This window comes from Aulonocara sp. 'chitande type north' Nkhata Bay, linkage group LG1 (genome assembly GCF_057382095.1).
Source record: "Aulonocara sp. 'chitande type north' Nkhata Bay isolate Kocher_YH1m ecotype deep benthic linkage group LG1, A_spYH_male_GT1.1, whole genome shotgun sequence".
NCBI classification, from domain to species: Eukaryota; Metazoa; Chordata; class Actinopteri; order Cichliformes; family Cichlidae; genus Aulonocara; species Aulonocara sp. 'chitande type north' Nkhata Bay.
The window spans coordinates 20,302,105-20,313,896 of NC_141344.1; the positions used below are offsets into that span (position 1 = coordinate 20,302,105).

The following is an 11,792-nucleotide window of genomic DNA, read 5'->3' on the forward strand; positions in this document are numbered from 1 at the left end:
GAGGAGAGAGCTCTCTCTGGGTGTTGGGCAAGAGTCAGAGGTTGGATTTTTGGCGCTTCTACCTGCTGCTGCTTGATAGACTGACACCAGCGGGTGTAGAAAGCCTGCTGGACTCAGTCTGCCTGTGCAACTGCTCTGAGGACTAAAGCTCAGCATCACGGCCTCCTTTCCGGGCCTCTGATGCTGCCACCAGCTATTCACTGTAGAAATGCCAATATCAGAAGAGAACCTTTTTTTTGTTGTTGTTGTTTATTTCTTTGAGATTTCAGATCCTGTGTGGAAATAGTTTAAGATGATTTTAGAAATGAATTAAAGTGCTTTTTTCAGAACTGCAGTTTTCTCTTACTGCTAACCAATTCATAAAAACACGTTAGGATGTTATACTAGCTGTACTTCCAGCTTGACACATTTTTTTTTTCTTTATAAAAATTTACACTGGATGCCCTTCCTGCTGCACTGTGACCCCTTGAGGCTGGGTTTGTCACTTACTCTCAAACCCTGTAAGGTGAATTTGTCAACCTCTACACTGCAGAAAATCCACCCATTTTCTTCATCTTATCAAATTCATGGTCATGGTGGAGACTACCCCAGCTGTTATAGTGCGAGACGTGTGATACTTGGAGTGACAGGCCACCATTCACGCTCACAGTCACCTACGGCTAATTATGTAAGGAAGCTGGAGAACATGCAACTCTTGGATTTTAACCCAGGGCCTATGCTTATGCTATGCTAACCACAGCACCACCGTGCCACACAACCGAGATGGTGCAGCTCGTCCACACGGACTTAAACATTTTTGTGGGAGGAAAAGGTGTTAGAGTACCCTGAGTGGTGATTTGGAAGAGTTTACCAAAACACAAACCCGTACTGGGATATCACATCCCAAGGAACCTGTCTTTGGCAATCTGAACTGATTATATACATTTTAGAGCATCCTGATGGTTACTTTATTTTTGCCTCCCAATAGTTTTGTTTTTCAAATAATCCAGCTTCTTTTATATTATGGAATATATAATGTATAAAACGTTGCTCGGTCTTACTGAGTACTTTCAAATGGAGTCTGCATTCTGGTCAATCTTTAATGATCATCCTGATATCTGATCAGGGTAGTTCCAGCCTTCAAATAGAGAAAAGAGGAGAAAAAAAGAAAGTTGCTTTCCCTCCTGAGCTCAGGTTTTTGTACTTGGTGAATGAGCGATTATAAAGTACATTTGATGGTGGTTTATCAGTTTATTGATTACATGGCATTTTGTTATGAATCCCATACTAGGAAGCAGTAAATTACTTCAATTTTGGTGTAATTAATATTCAGTATGTATAACAATCCCAGCAAAATGATTTGCAGGGTAACTTGACTGCATGAGACTCTACATTATTTGTTTTCCTAGTTTCTGTGTATTCTGCTCAGATGACCTGAACACACAGCATCACTGCAGTTTAATTTAGCATCTCACAGGTAACATTTCACCATGGATTCATCAAAGAAAGGAACAACTGTATAATATAGATCACAAAAACATTGGGTTATGTTCTATGTCGTCTCTGCAATGTAAATGTTGAGGGCTAGGTTGTGAGAAGAACACATCTGTGGGGGAAAAAAAGACTTTCTCAACTTAAGAAACTAGTACAAGTTTCGAGCAGCTACAGTTAGAAAAGTAAACAAGCTTCTTAGATTTTAAAGACACATTGGCAGCAGTTATTGAAATGTTAGCAGGAATAGAAGAAGCCACATACTGAAAATATGCCAGCATTATACGCAGAGCAGTTCTAACTACATGCCTACTGTTTTATTTTTCATACAGTGCATGAAGCAACTCCAATCTGCTGTGATCAGATATAATCAGCGAAGTGAGCAGCTTATAAAGTCTAGAGTTATTTTTATTTTGCTGTCGAGGGTAAGAAAGTAAATTGTCGTTTCAAGACAGGCCTGCAAACGCACACTCTTCCTGTTTTTTCTTTCATCACGATTTACATACAGAAGAATGACAAATTAAAGGCAAAACCAAAATAAGGCCGTTCTGTTTAAATGACCAACCAGAGTAGCCTCAGCGTGCCCTGAGATCTCCGGAGCTCTGCTGCAGGGATGAAACCTCTTCCCAAAAGTTATTCCCTCGTTTAGTATTTAAATGATGATGGAAAGCCTAACGTGAAACTTCAACAAGGAAGATCTGCTCATCAACCTGTGTTAGGCTGCTTTTTGTTCTCTGCATCACTCCCTCTAGTCCAATCATCTTCTTGTCTGCCTTCTTTGAGCCAATCAACCTCCACTTTCCATGGTTTAAAACTGTGCTGTCTGTCATTCTCCCTTTCAGACTCATTTGTGCAACCACCCCCATTTCCACCTTACAGACACCTCAGTCAGCGCTCCAACCAAGCTTCGTCTTCATCTTCGCCACCACCAGGGTCTAGACTCTTGGGGGTCCTGCCCTAAATCCTATCACCGCCGGGTGATAGGATTTAGGGTAATTATGTAATCTTGGAAGAGAACCACTCCCATCATGGTGGACATGTTTCATGCTAGGATAAAGGAGATTACACAAACAAATTCATATTGATTTCGAGCAACCCGACAATCCAAGGGGACATGAGCCATGCCAGGAAAACGGGGGCAGGCACTTCATCACCCCACTGTGATGACTGCAACAACAAAGAAATGAAGCTGCATCAAAGAACTTGCCAAGTAGGTGTTTTACAAAGTGGCTGTCTTCAAGTGCCTCTTGCCCAGAATTCCCTTACAAAGATTAAAGAATCATCAAACAACGTGCCGATGACACAACTAGCTCCTCAGGCTGTGGCTTGCTTTTTGCTTTGGACACTCGCTGTGGCGTTTTTCTTCTACGGAGGTGAATGGTTCAAATCATCCAAATACCAGCTGAGTCAAGTTTGGATAAGCCGCCAGTTTTTTTCCTTTCATGTGCCACCTGTCTGTATTTCTAAAATTTTAGTCTACATATACTGCCATCCATTTCCCATGCCCTAAATATTTACTGCTTTGACAGAAGCCGGCAAATAGAAAGTGCTCTTTGCAAAGAAAAAAGAAAAAAGCTCAGAAGTCTGTCTAGCTTTTTACAAGGCAATGTTAATAAATCGAGCCGAGCCTAAAGTATGTAGTCTATCTCTGAGTACAGCGTGTCTGCCAGGTCCTCTTCACTCGAGTCCTCTCCTTTCAGGCACATGGACCCTCTTCTGTGGAGGAAAAAAAAAGAGAATACTACAGCATCATACATACATAAAACTTTAATATTTTTGGGGTACCGGTATTTTAATCTCTTTTATGTGATTATATGTACTGCACTCACCCCAGGTCTTGACAGTGGAGATCTCCTGCACAGGGGCAATATTTCCTGGGTCCCTCATCTTGCGGGCCCCAGGACAACAACTCAGTCAGGTGGTTTGAGGCACCAAAGCAGCGCTCACGTTCAATAGGCTTGGCCGAACAGACGGGGAAGAGGAGGACTAATCACCACACAAAACAAAAACAAAGGTAAGTTCTCTGGGGGTGTGTAGGTAGTGACTGATAAACACATGCTGTACTACATACCGTTATGGAAAGCACAGCAGAGGTCTGGGCTGCAGTCAGTCTGGTATTGACAAGTGCTTCCGGCCTCTCCCTTGGTTGCATTTTGGCTGCACTGGCCCCACACACAGAGCTGTTCGCCACAGCACTCTGCATCCTTAGTGCAGGACTAAGAAAAGTAGCATTTGAGCAAACAGCCAACAATTCAGCAGGCAGCCCTTCTCCTAACACAGATGCTTTAAAAGAACATGCACCTCCACTGTAACAACACTGAGATTCCTGGGAGAATTACATTATACATGCTTCCTTTAGGCAGTATCATCAGAAAGCACAGGATACATTTTCATTGCTGTGCAGATGACACCCAGCTCTATCTGTCCATGAAGCCAGATAACACACACCAATTAGTTAAACTGCAGGAATGTCTTAAAGACATAAAGACCTGGTCGACCTCTAACATTCTGCTTCTAAATTCAGATAAAACTGAGGTGACTGTACTCGGCCCTAAAAATCTTAGAAATCCGGTTTCTAACCAGATTCTTACTCTGGATGGCATGACCTCGGCCTCCAGCAACACTGAGGAATCTTAGAGTCATTTTTGACCAGGATATGTACTTCAATGCGCATATTAAACAAATATGTAGGACTGCTTTCTGCCATTTGCACAATATCTCTAAAATTAGAAATATCCTGTCCCAGAGCGACGCTGAAAAACTAGTTCATGCATTTATGACTTCTAGGCTGAACTACTGTAAATTGTTTTTATCAGGATGTTCTAAAACTCCCTGAAAAGCCTTCGTGTGATCCAAAATGCTGCAGCAAGAGTACTGACAGGGACTAGAAAGAGAGAGCATATTTCTCTTATATTGGCTTCCCTTCATTGGCTCCCTGTTAAATCCAGAATTGAATTCAAAATCCTGCTCCTCACATACAAGGTCTTAAATAATCAGGCTCCATCTTATCCTAATGACCTTATAGTACCATATCACACCATTAGAGCACTTCACTCTCGCACTGCAGGCCTACTTGTTGTTCCTAGAGTATTTAAAAGTAGAATGGGAGGCAAAGCCTTCAGTTTTCAGGCCCCTCTTCTGTGGAACCAGCAGTTTATATTCAGGAGACAGACACTATCTATGCTCTTAAGATTAGGCTTAAAACGTTCCTTTTTGATAAAGCCTATAGTTAGGGCTGGATCAGGTACAATATAAAGTGCCTCGAGGCAACTGTTGTTGTAATTTGGCGCTGTACATATAAATTTGAATTGAATTGTATTGAGCACAAATGGCGTTAATTATTCTCCAATCCTGCTGACTTAAAGAATATATATAAATATATAAATGAGATCAGCAGGTCAGCTGATCTGTGATTGCAGTGGAAAGAGATCCTAATATCACATCTTTAAGACACTGCAAAGTCACAGTTTTCCACGTCAGCGACTTTGAGAAGACACAGATCCTGTCCTCTGTGCATTTATCCTCCCTCTACCCTTGTTTGGCAGGCTGCCATCATCTTCCACTGCTTTTTTCATACGTCAACATCAACACTAATATATCCAATTGAGACTCAGCTGAACAAGCAACACAGGTAGAACAGAGTCCTGAATAAAACCAATGAGATAAGAGGACTTTGATTTGAATCGCTTTTGTTCTCTATGTTCTCCGAGAGAGCAGATGGAAGGGAAGAGCTCATATTTAACCTGCCCCCCTTTCATGAGATGCTCACAGGACAGAGTGCTTGGAAACAGCACACTCCAATTACACTTGTGGACGCACTGCAATGCAGTCAGTGTGAAACCTCAGCAGGCTGGATGTAAGAGCGCATCGTGTTGTGCGTGTTGGAAAGCGTCAGACAGGAGAAACAGTGCGTTTTAGAGAAGAATTATGAAAACAGTGAAGACGTCCACAGAAAAGTCTCTTAGGTTGACTCACCATATCGAGCGCTTTACATGGCAGACACTTGGCATTATGTGGGTCGTGAAGGCAGTACCTTCCCTTTCCACAGTCATCGTCACTGATGCATCCCTAAATACGAGAGAGGCGAGACTACATCAGGCCAGCTCGTTTTTCTAATTACATTTAAATATTAAATATGGGTCTGACAGCTCTAGTCAGAGAAACCCTTAACTGAATACACATTCACAACACAGTACAGTTGAAGGTGTTGAAGCACAAAACATATATTAATGCGGCACCTTCTCTGGTTTTATTTATTATTTAGACTGACGCCTGACCTAGTTTTTCTGTTCTGTGTCTAACATCAAATCACCCAACAGATTTTGCCAAAATAAACGGTGAGACAGCGTGTAAATGTAGCAAGATGCTAACCACATAAATGGAGATTCTTTTACTCATACAGGAAAAACTAGGCTGATATTTTGGACTGATGCTTTTATTAGTTGCACTGTGACACCCCGAGCCACAAAACTTGAGTTATCAGAAAGCTACCCAACTGGATTTGACAGTTAATCACCATATGTCCAAAAGTGCTTGGTTACATAACCTCACTTTGTGTTTGCAGCTTTAGTCCTAAAGCACGTAATCATCACTTATTTAAAAATGACAAACCTAGTAGACCATTTGAGAATTGACATCTTTACCACTTATTTGTACTCAGGAAAAGGGCCGAATGGAGACAAAAGTACGCTTTTGATTCGTTTGCTGACATAGTGCCAAGTCAGTGGCTGTGATGGTGCACCAAGACATTATGCAACCTCTTCAGTGATGATAACCGAGCAGCTGAAGGTCATACAAAAGCTAGATTTCTTTTTGAACGTGCAGGTAAACAGGACGGGCTTACGTGATCGACTCTGTTCTCCAGGTCGTTAGAACTGTCGACTGTGGTAATGTTGTTTGTCTCCTGGGTGAAGATGGGACATACATTAAGTTTCAATCACAAGGGGAAACAAACAGTGCCTCACTTTACTTTACTGTTTCTTAGCCTACCTGGTCTTTATCAGTCACTTTATCAGAAGCATTTGCATTGTGAAGACTCGACTGAGAGTTCTCCTCATTTATCTGAAAGGATTTTGGAGAGGATCAAAGCCAGATTTCAGGAAAAAAGATGCATAACTCTGATGTTACTTTATTGCTGCATCTGATCTTCATTTCTGTCCAGAGATTGAAGTGTTTTAAAAAAAATACTTTCATCATACAACCCACTGAGATCCTACATACTACAGGCAGTTAGGTAATGCTATATGTCATGTAAAAAGCTGAGTGAGAGGTGCAACTGGCTGCTTACTTGGTGAAACGAGTCCTCGGGCTTTTGCTGTGGATCCTCTGGCAGCTGCTCCACTTCCACAAATACGCTGTCCGGCTCCGCTTGTCCCTGTGCAGAGTCATTCTCCAGGATGTGACTAATGCCCGGGTCCACTATCTCAGGGAGGATGCCATTGCAGACTGCTGTGACAGCCAAAACGAGCAGGATGGCTGGCACCATGCTGCTGCTGAGGATGCTGCTGCTGCACTCCGAGGAGGGTGTGGCAGTGATGCTGAGAAACACAAACAGCGTCACCACAGCTGATGTTTCCGTCACTGCAGGGTTTTTCCATCAAACCTCCACATTCATGACGGCCCCTTAACAGGTGAAATAACAATAGAAATAATACATAAAATGAAAAATAAGCCGACTTGATAATGTGCGCATTATTTTAATTGTGTGTTACCAACTTAACAGCGCACTTCAAACATAGTTCCGGCCAGGTTTAACCACTATTCGAAGTCAATAGGCGAGGTAAACAGTGAGTAAGCGTAGCCCAGGTAAACAGAGACGAGGTTTTTCTTCTCTGCCGTTAAAAACAAAAATAAAATGGAAAAACACACATCAAACTTGACTTTTTTTTAAACGCAGGTGTGCTTGCAGTTTTACACAGAAGCTGGTGATGTAAGCGGAAGTATACTTTAGCTGCTAAAACAGTTACGAAAAATTGTAAACTGTCATCATTGAGCCCTGTTCTCAAAAACGGACATTCACTCTGTGAAGCTGAGAAAGTTTTCAAAACATGTTTAGCGCCATCTTCTGTCGGTAGGGAACACGACATCATGTGGTTGACTGCGGCTAACGGACTAGCATTAGTTTATGTTAGCTAACTACTGACAGTATCGAGAACAAAGAGGAAAACGAGGACACTAAAACTAAAAACCAGTTTTGTGCTGCCCCTGGCTGCAACAATGAGTTTTCCATTAAGAAACTCCACCAGGGCAGGACCTCCAGACCTCCCTCTCCCTAGCCACCTCCTCCAGCCTTTCCGGGTGAACACCAAGGTGTTCCCAGGCCAGCTGAGAGATATCATCTCTCCCGCGTGTCCTGGGTCTGCCCTGTGGGCATACCTGGAACACCTCACCCAGGAGGCATCCTAGTGAGATACCCGAACCCCCTCCACTGGCTTCTTTCAATGTGGAGCAGCAGTGGCTCTACTCACGTCACTACCCACAGTCTTCAGCACGACTGATCGGTACAGTGTCCGCATCACTGCAGGGGCAGCACCAATCCATCTGTCAATTTCCCGTGCGTAAAGTAAATAAATAAATAAATAAAATAAAAATAATCCCTGGACTGTCCTGTAGTTGCACACATTTTTTTGACAAAATTCACCTACTCACCTATTGCCATCGACTTTAACATTTAACATGCTGACTGATGCTTGAAGTGTCTGAGATGCAGCTTTTACATCTGCTACATCCTGAAAGCACACTTGTAGCTGTACCCAATGACAAGAGGATGATTATTATTATTACACACTCCTAACACTAACTCTAACTGACTCTAACTAACTCTGCATTTCTGTTCTGCAGCCTTTGGTTCTTCAGCTCAAACTCTTGACATTTCTCCTGCGGTTGTTGTTTGGCTTCCATGTGTTTGTTTAGCTGATATTGCTTGTAGTCATTTTCTATTTCAGTTATCAAGTGGGCATCTTTCAGCTTTTCTTTAAGCTCTGCCACTTTCAGATGCATCTTTCTCTCCATTATTTCATATTTGTGCTCCAGCTGTTTAGGTTTTTTGTTTTCCTCCAGCTGTGCATAGTGGCTTTTTATGTTTTCCACCTCCATGTTCTCTTTCTTCAGTATTTGGTTTTCCTCCTCCAGATGTTTGTTTTTTTTCCTCAAGTTGCGTTTCTGAATCGGCAAAGGTATCAACATGAAGGAAATTCCTTCTTTTGTTGAGGAGTCCATTGAGGCAACCCCTCAACATGTAAGTACTCTCTCGCAGTTTGCAGTTTTCCCTCGGAGATCTCGTTGGGATTAGCACAGTTATTTTGTGGGTGTCTGGGGTTATTGTTTCTTTGGGACATGGCAGCAAACTAGAGATTTTCCAGTCCGGTTTTACATCCTTACATAGCACTGAATCAGCCATTTGAAAAAATTTTAATTACATATTTTTAGCTACTGATGCTGGTGACTGTCTTGTTCTTGTGCTTTTAGATTTGACAGCTGCGTTTGATACAGTGGATCGTGCCATTTTACTGTGGGCATAAGAGGCACAGCACTGGAGTGGTTCAGGCTCTACTTGGCAGAGTGAACTTTTTGTGTCAGTCTCTGTGACCATGTGTCGTCCTCCGCTCATCTCTTGTGCGGTGTCCCACAGGGCTCAGTTCTAGGGCCCCTCCTCTTTTCTTTGTGTCTGCTCCCTCTTGGTTTTATATTGAGAAAACACAGCATTGCATTTCACTTTTATGCTGATGACTGTCAGATCTATGTCCCTCTAAAGAAAAAAGGCACATATTCCGTACAGCCATTACTTCAGTGTCTTGATAACATTAAGGCTTGGTTGTCTCTTAAGTTTTTAAAAATCAATGACAAAAAGACTGAGGTGATGGTTTTTGGTAGCCCCACTGAGACCCCCAATGTGTATTTAGATTCCTTGGCCCTGTATAATAAGCCAACTGTCACAAACCTGGGGGTCAAAGTGGACTCTGAACTGAAGCTTGACGGTCAGATTAAGGCAGTGGTAAAATCTAGCTTCTTTCCGCTGAGGCAGTTGACTAAAATAAAACCAATTCTTTCATGGCAGCACTTGGAGACAGTTATAGAATAGAATAGAATTCAACTTTATTGTCATTGCACATGTCACAGGTACAGGGCAACGAAATGCAGTTTGCATCCACGCCTTTGTTAGCACTCGGCTGGATTACTGTAGTGCACTTTATATAGGGGTCAGTGCTTCATACATTACTCATCTACAGAGGGTGCAAAATACTGCAGCTTGTCTGTTATCTAACACTCGAAAGTGTAAGCACATTTCCCCTATTTTAGCTTCACTTCACTGGTTGCCCATTCCTTTTAGGATCCATTTTAAAATTCTTTTATTTGCTTTTAAAGCCCTCCATAGCCTATATCTCTCTGTGTTGCTACAGCCTTATACAATCACCAGCTCTCAGGTCAGCTGATCACCTGTTCCTGAATGTAAACAGGACTGAGCGTAAACTTAGAGGAGATCGTGCTTTTTCTGTAGCAGCTTCAAAACTGTGGAACAATCTGCCTTTAGAGATTAGACAGGCCTCTTCTCTGCCTGTTTTTAAATCAATTCTAAAAACCCATTTGTTCACCCTGGCCTTTGACACCACTTGAGATGTTGGTTTTTTTACTTGACTGCAGTGAGCTGATGATGTTGGTTTTAGTGAGATATTTTAGTTGTTTTGTTGATTATATGATGTTTTATGTTGTTTTTTATATAGGGCTGTTTTAATTTTTATGTATTATGTGTTTAACTTTTTTTTGTAACTTTTATTCTATTGTTCTTAACTTATTTACTGTACAGCACTTTGGTCCTGTGCTGGCTATTTTAAAGTACTTTATAAATAAAGTTGGATTGGATTGGAGTGTAACTAGATTCTGTCTTCTATCTTAGCGATAAGACGAGTGGAAATCCTTCTTGGATACTAGTTGAAAATGTGTAAAAATGCTTCTTCTCAGTACATCTTCGCAGGAGAAGTTTAGTTAAAGTTTGACGGACACAAAAACACTGAGGGTCAGACTGAACGCGGGTTCTTTATAAGCATTTCTTCTGATGACGTCACAGTTCGATGGCTCTTTGATCTCAGTGAGTTTGCAATGTAATTGGCTTATTCATACCACGTGACATTAATGAGTCTAATTCATCCAGTCATTGACCTAATGTGTTTAACTATTAGAGGTAAGCCACGTACTTTGCAAAAGTATTAATAAAGTTTCCCTCTGTGTCATGAATAATGAAGAATCCCAAACTCCCGCGCTACTAAAAAAATGGAGCACTGTAACAAAAAATAATTTCCCCCAGGGATCAATAAAGTATTCTGATTCTGATTCTGATTCTGATACTCACCAGACACCTGCTTCAGAAGTCATCATTCCATTCAATGGGCATTATTAGCAGAAATCAGCCCCATAGATATGGGCCAGTAGTGCCTTCTACACCTGCTAGTTTGTTCAGAAGGGTGTTCAGATCATCATTCAGATGGAGGATCCTTAACAGGAGCCAGTGTGTACGGGTAAGACAATTTAAATGGACAGCATTAACAAAGTGACTATGAAAAGTCCATCCATTCGCTTCCGAATATCCTTTCCAGGGTCACGGGGGCGCTGGAGCCTATCCCAGCTGTCATGGGGTGAGAGGCAGGGTACACCCTGGACAAGTTGCCAGTCTGTCGCAGGGCTAATGCACAGAGACAGACAACCAGTCCCACTCACATTCACTCCCGCATTTACACCTATGGGCAATTTACATTGATCAATTAACCTGTCCCCACTAACTGGATGTCTTTGGACTGTGGGAGAACTTTTAAGCAGTTTGTATAAGCTAAATGCTTATGCAACCTGTTGTAAGAGCTTGGTCTGCACAGCTGGCAAAAAGTCAGACTTGTTTCCGGTGGGTGTTGGACTCTGTCAGGGACAGGGACAAATTCCTGCCCCAAGTGGAGGAGTTTAAGTATCTTGGGGTCTTGTTCACAAGTGACGGGAGAAGGCTGCAGTGATACAGCGTCTGCATCACTGCAGCCGCTGTATCAGTCTGTCGTTGTGAAGAGACAGCTGAGAGTAAAAGACAAGCTCTCAATGTACCGGTCGGTCTACATCCTTAACCTCACCTGTGGTCATGATCTGTGGATAGTGACGAAAAGAATGAGATCACGGAAATAAGCGGCGGAAATGAGCTTTCTCTGAAGGTTGATGAGTTCGGCCATCCAGGAGGTGGGTGGGGAGAGGGAGGTCTGGGCTTCTCTGCTTAGGCTGTTTCCCCACAAACCGGCTCGGGATAAGCAGATGGATGGATGTACTTGTAAGCAATAAAAAAATACTTTTAC

At 42.3% G+C, this 11,792-nt stretch overlaps 1 protein-coding gene across 5 annotated transcripts; it reads right to left on the reverse strand.

Annotated features, from left to right (window-relative positions):
• Positions 1-1,164: 1,164 nt before the first annotated feature.
• dkk3a (dickkopf WNT signaling pathway inhibitor 3a) lies at positions 1,165-7,935 on the reverse strand. Of its 5 annotated transcripts, none has more exons than XM_086287735.1 (9): positions 7,846-7,935; positions 7,198-7,301; positions 6,758-7,092; positions 6,460-6,531; positions 6,314-6,373; positions 5,446-5,538; positions 3,542-3,686; positions 3,300-3,456; positions 1,165-3,186 (listed from the first exon to the last, which is right to left on the reverse strand). In XM_086287735.1, exons 3-9 carry the CDS (start codon positions 6,953-6,955, stop codon positions 3,099-3,101), a joined length of 813 nt encoding a protein of 270 aa, XP_086143861.1. In that variant the 5' UTR covers positions 6,956-7,092; positions 7,198-7,301; positions 7,846-7,935; the 3' UTR covers positions 1,165-3,098. The 5 variants fall into 5 exon arrangements, with proteins under 5 accessions (XP_086143861.1, XP_086143872.1, XP_086143877.1 ...); XM_086287746.1 differs by lacking the exon at positions 7,846-7,935 and adding an exon at positions 7,416-7,723 and having other exon boundaries at positions 7,182-7,301; XM_086287751.1 differs by lacking the exon at positions 7,198-7,301 and having other exon boundaries at positions 6,758-7,007; positions 7,846-7,865.
• Between the last annotated feature and the right edge of the window lie 3,857 nt (positions 7,936-11,792).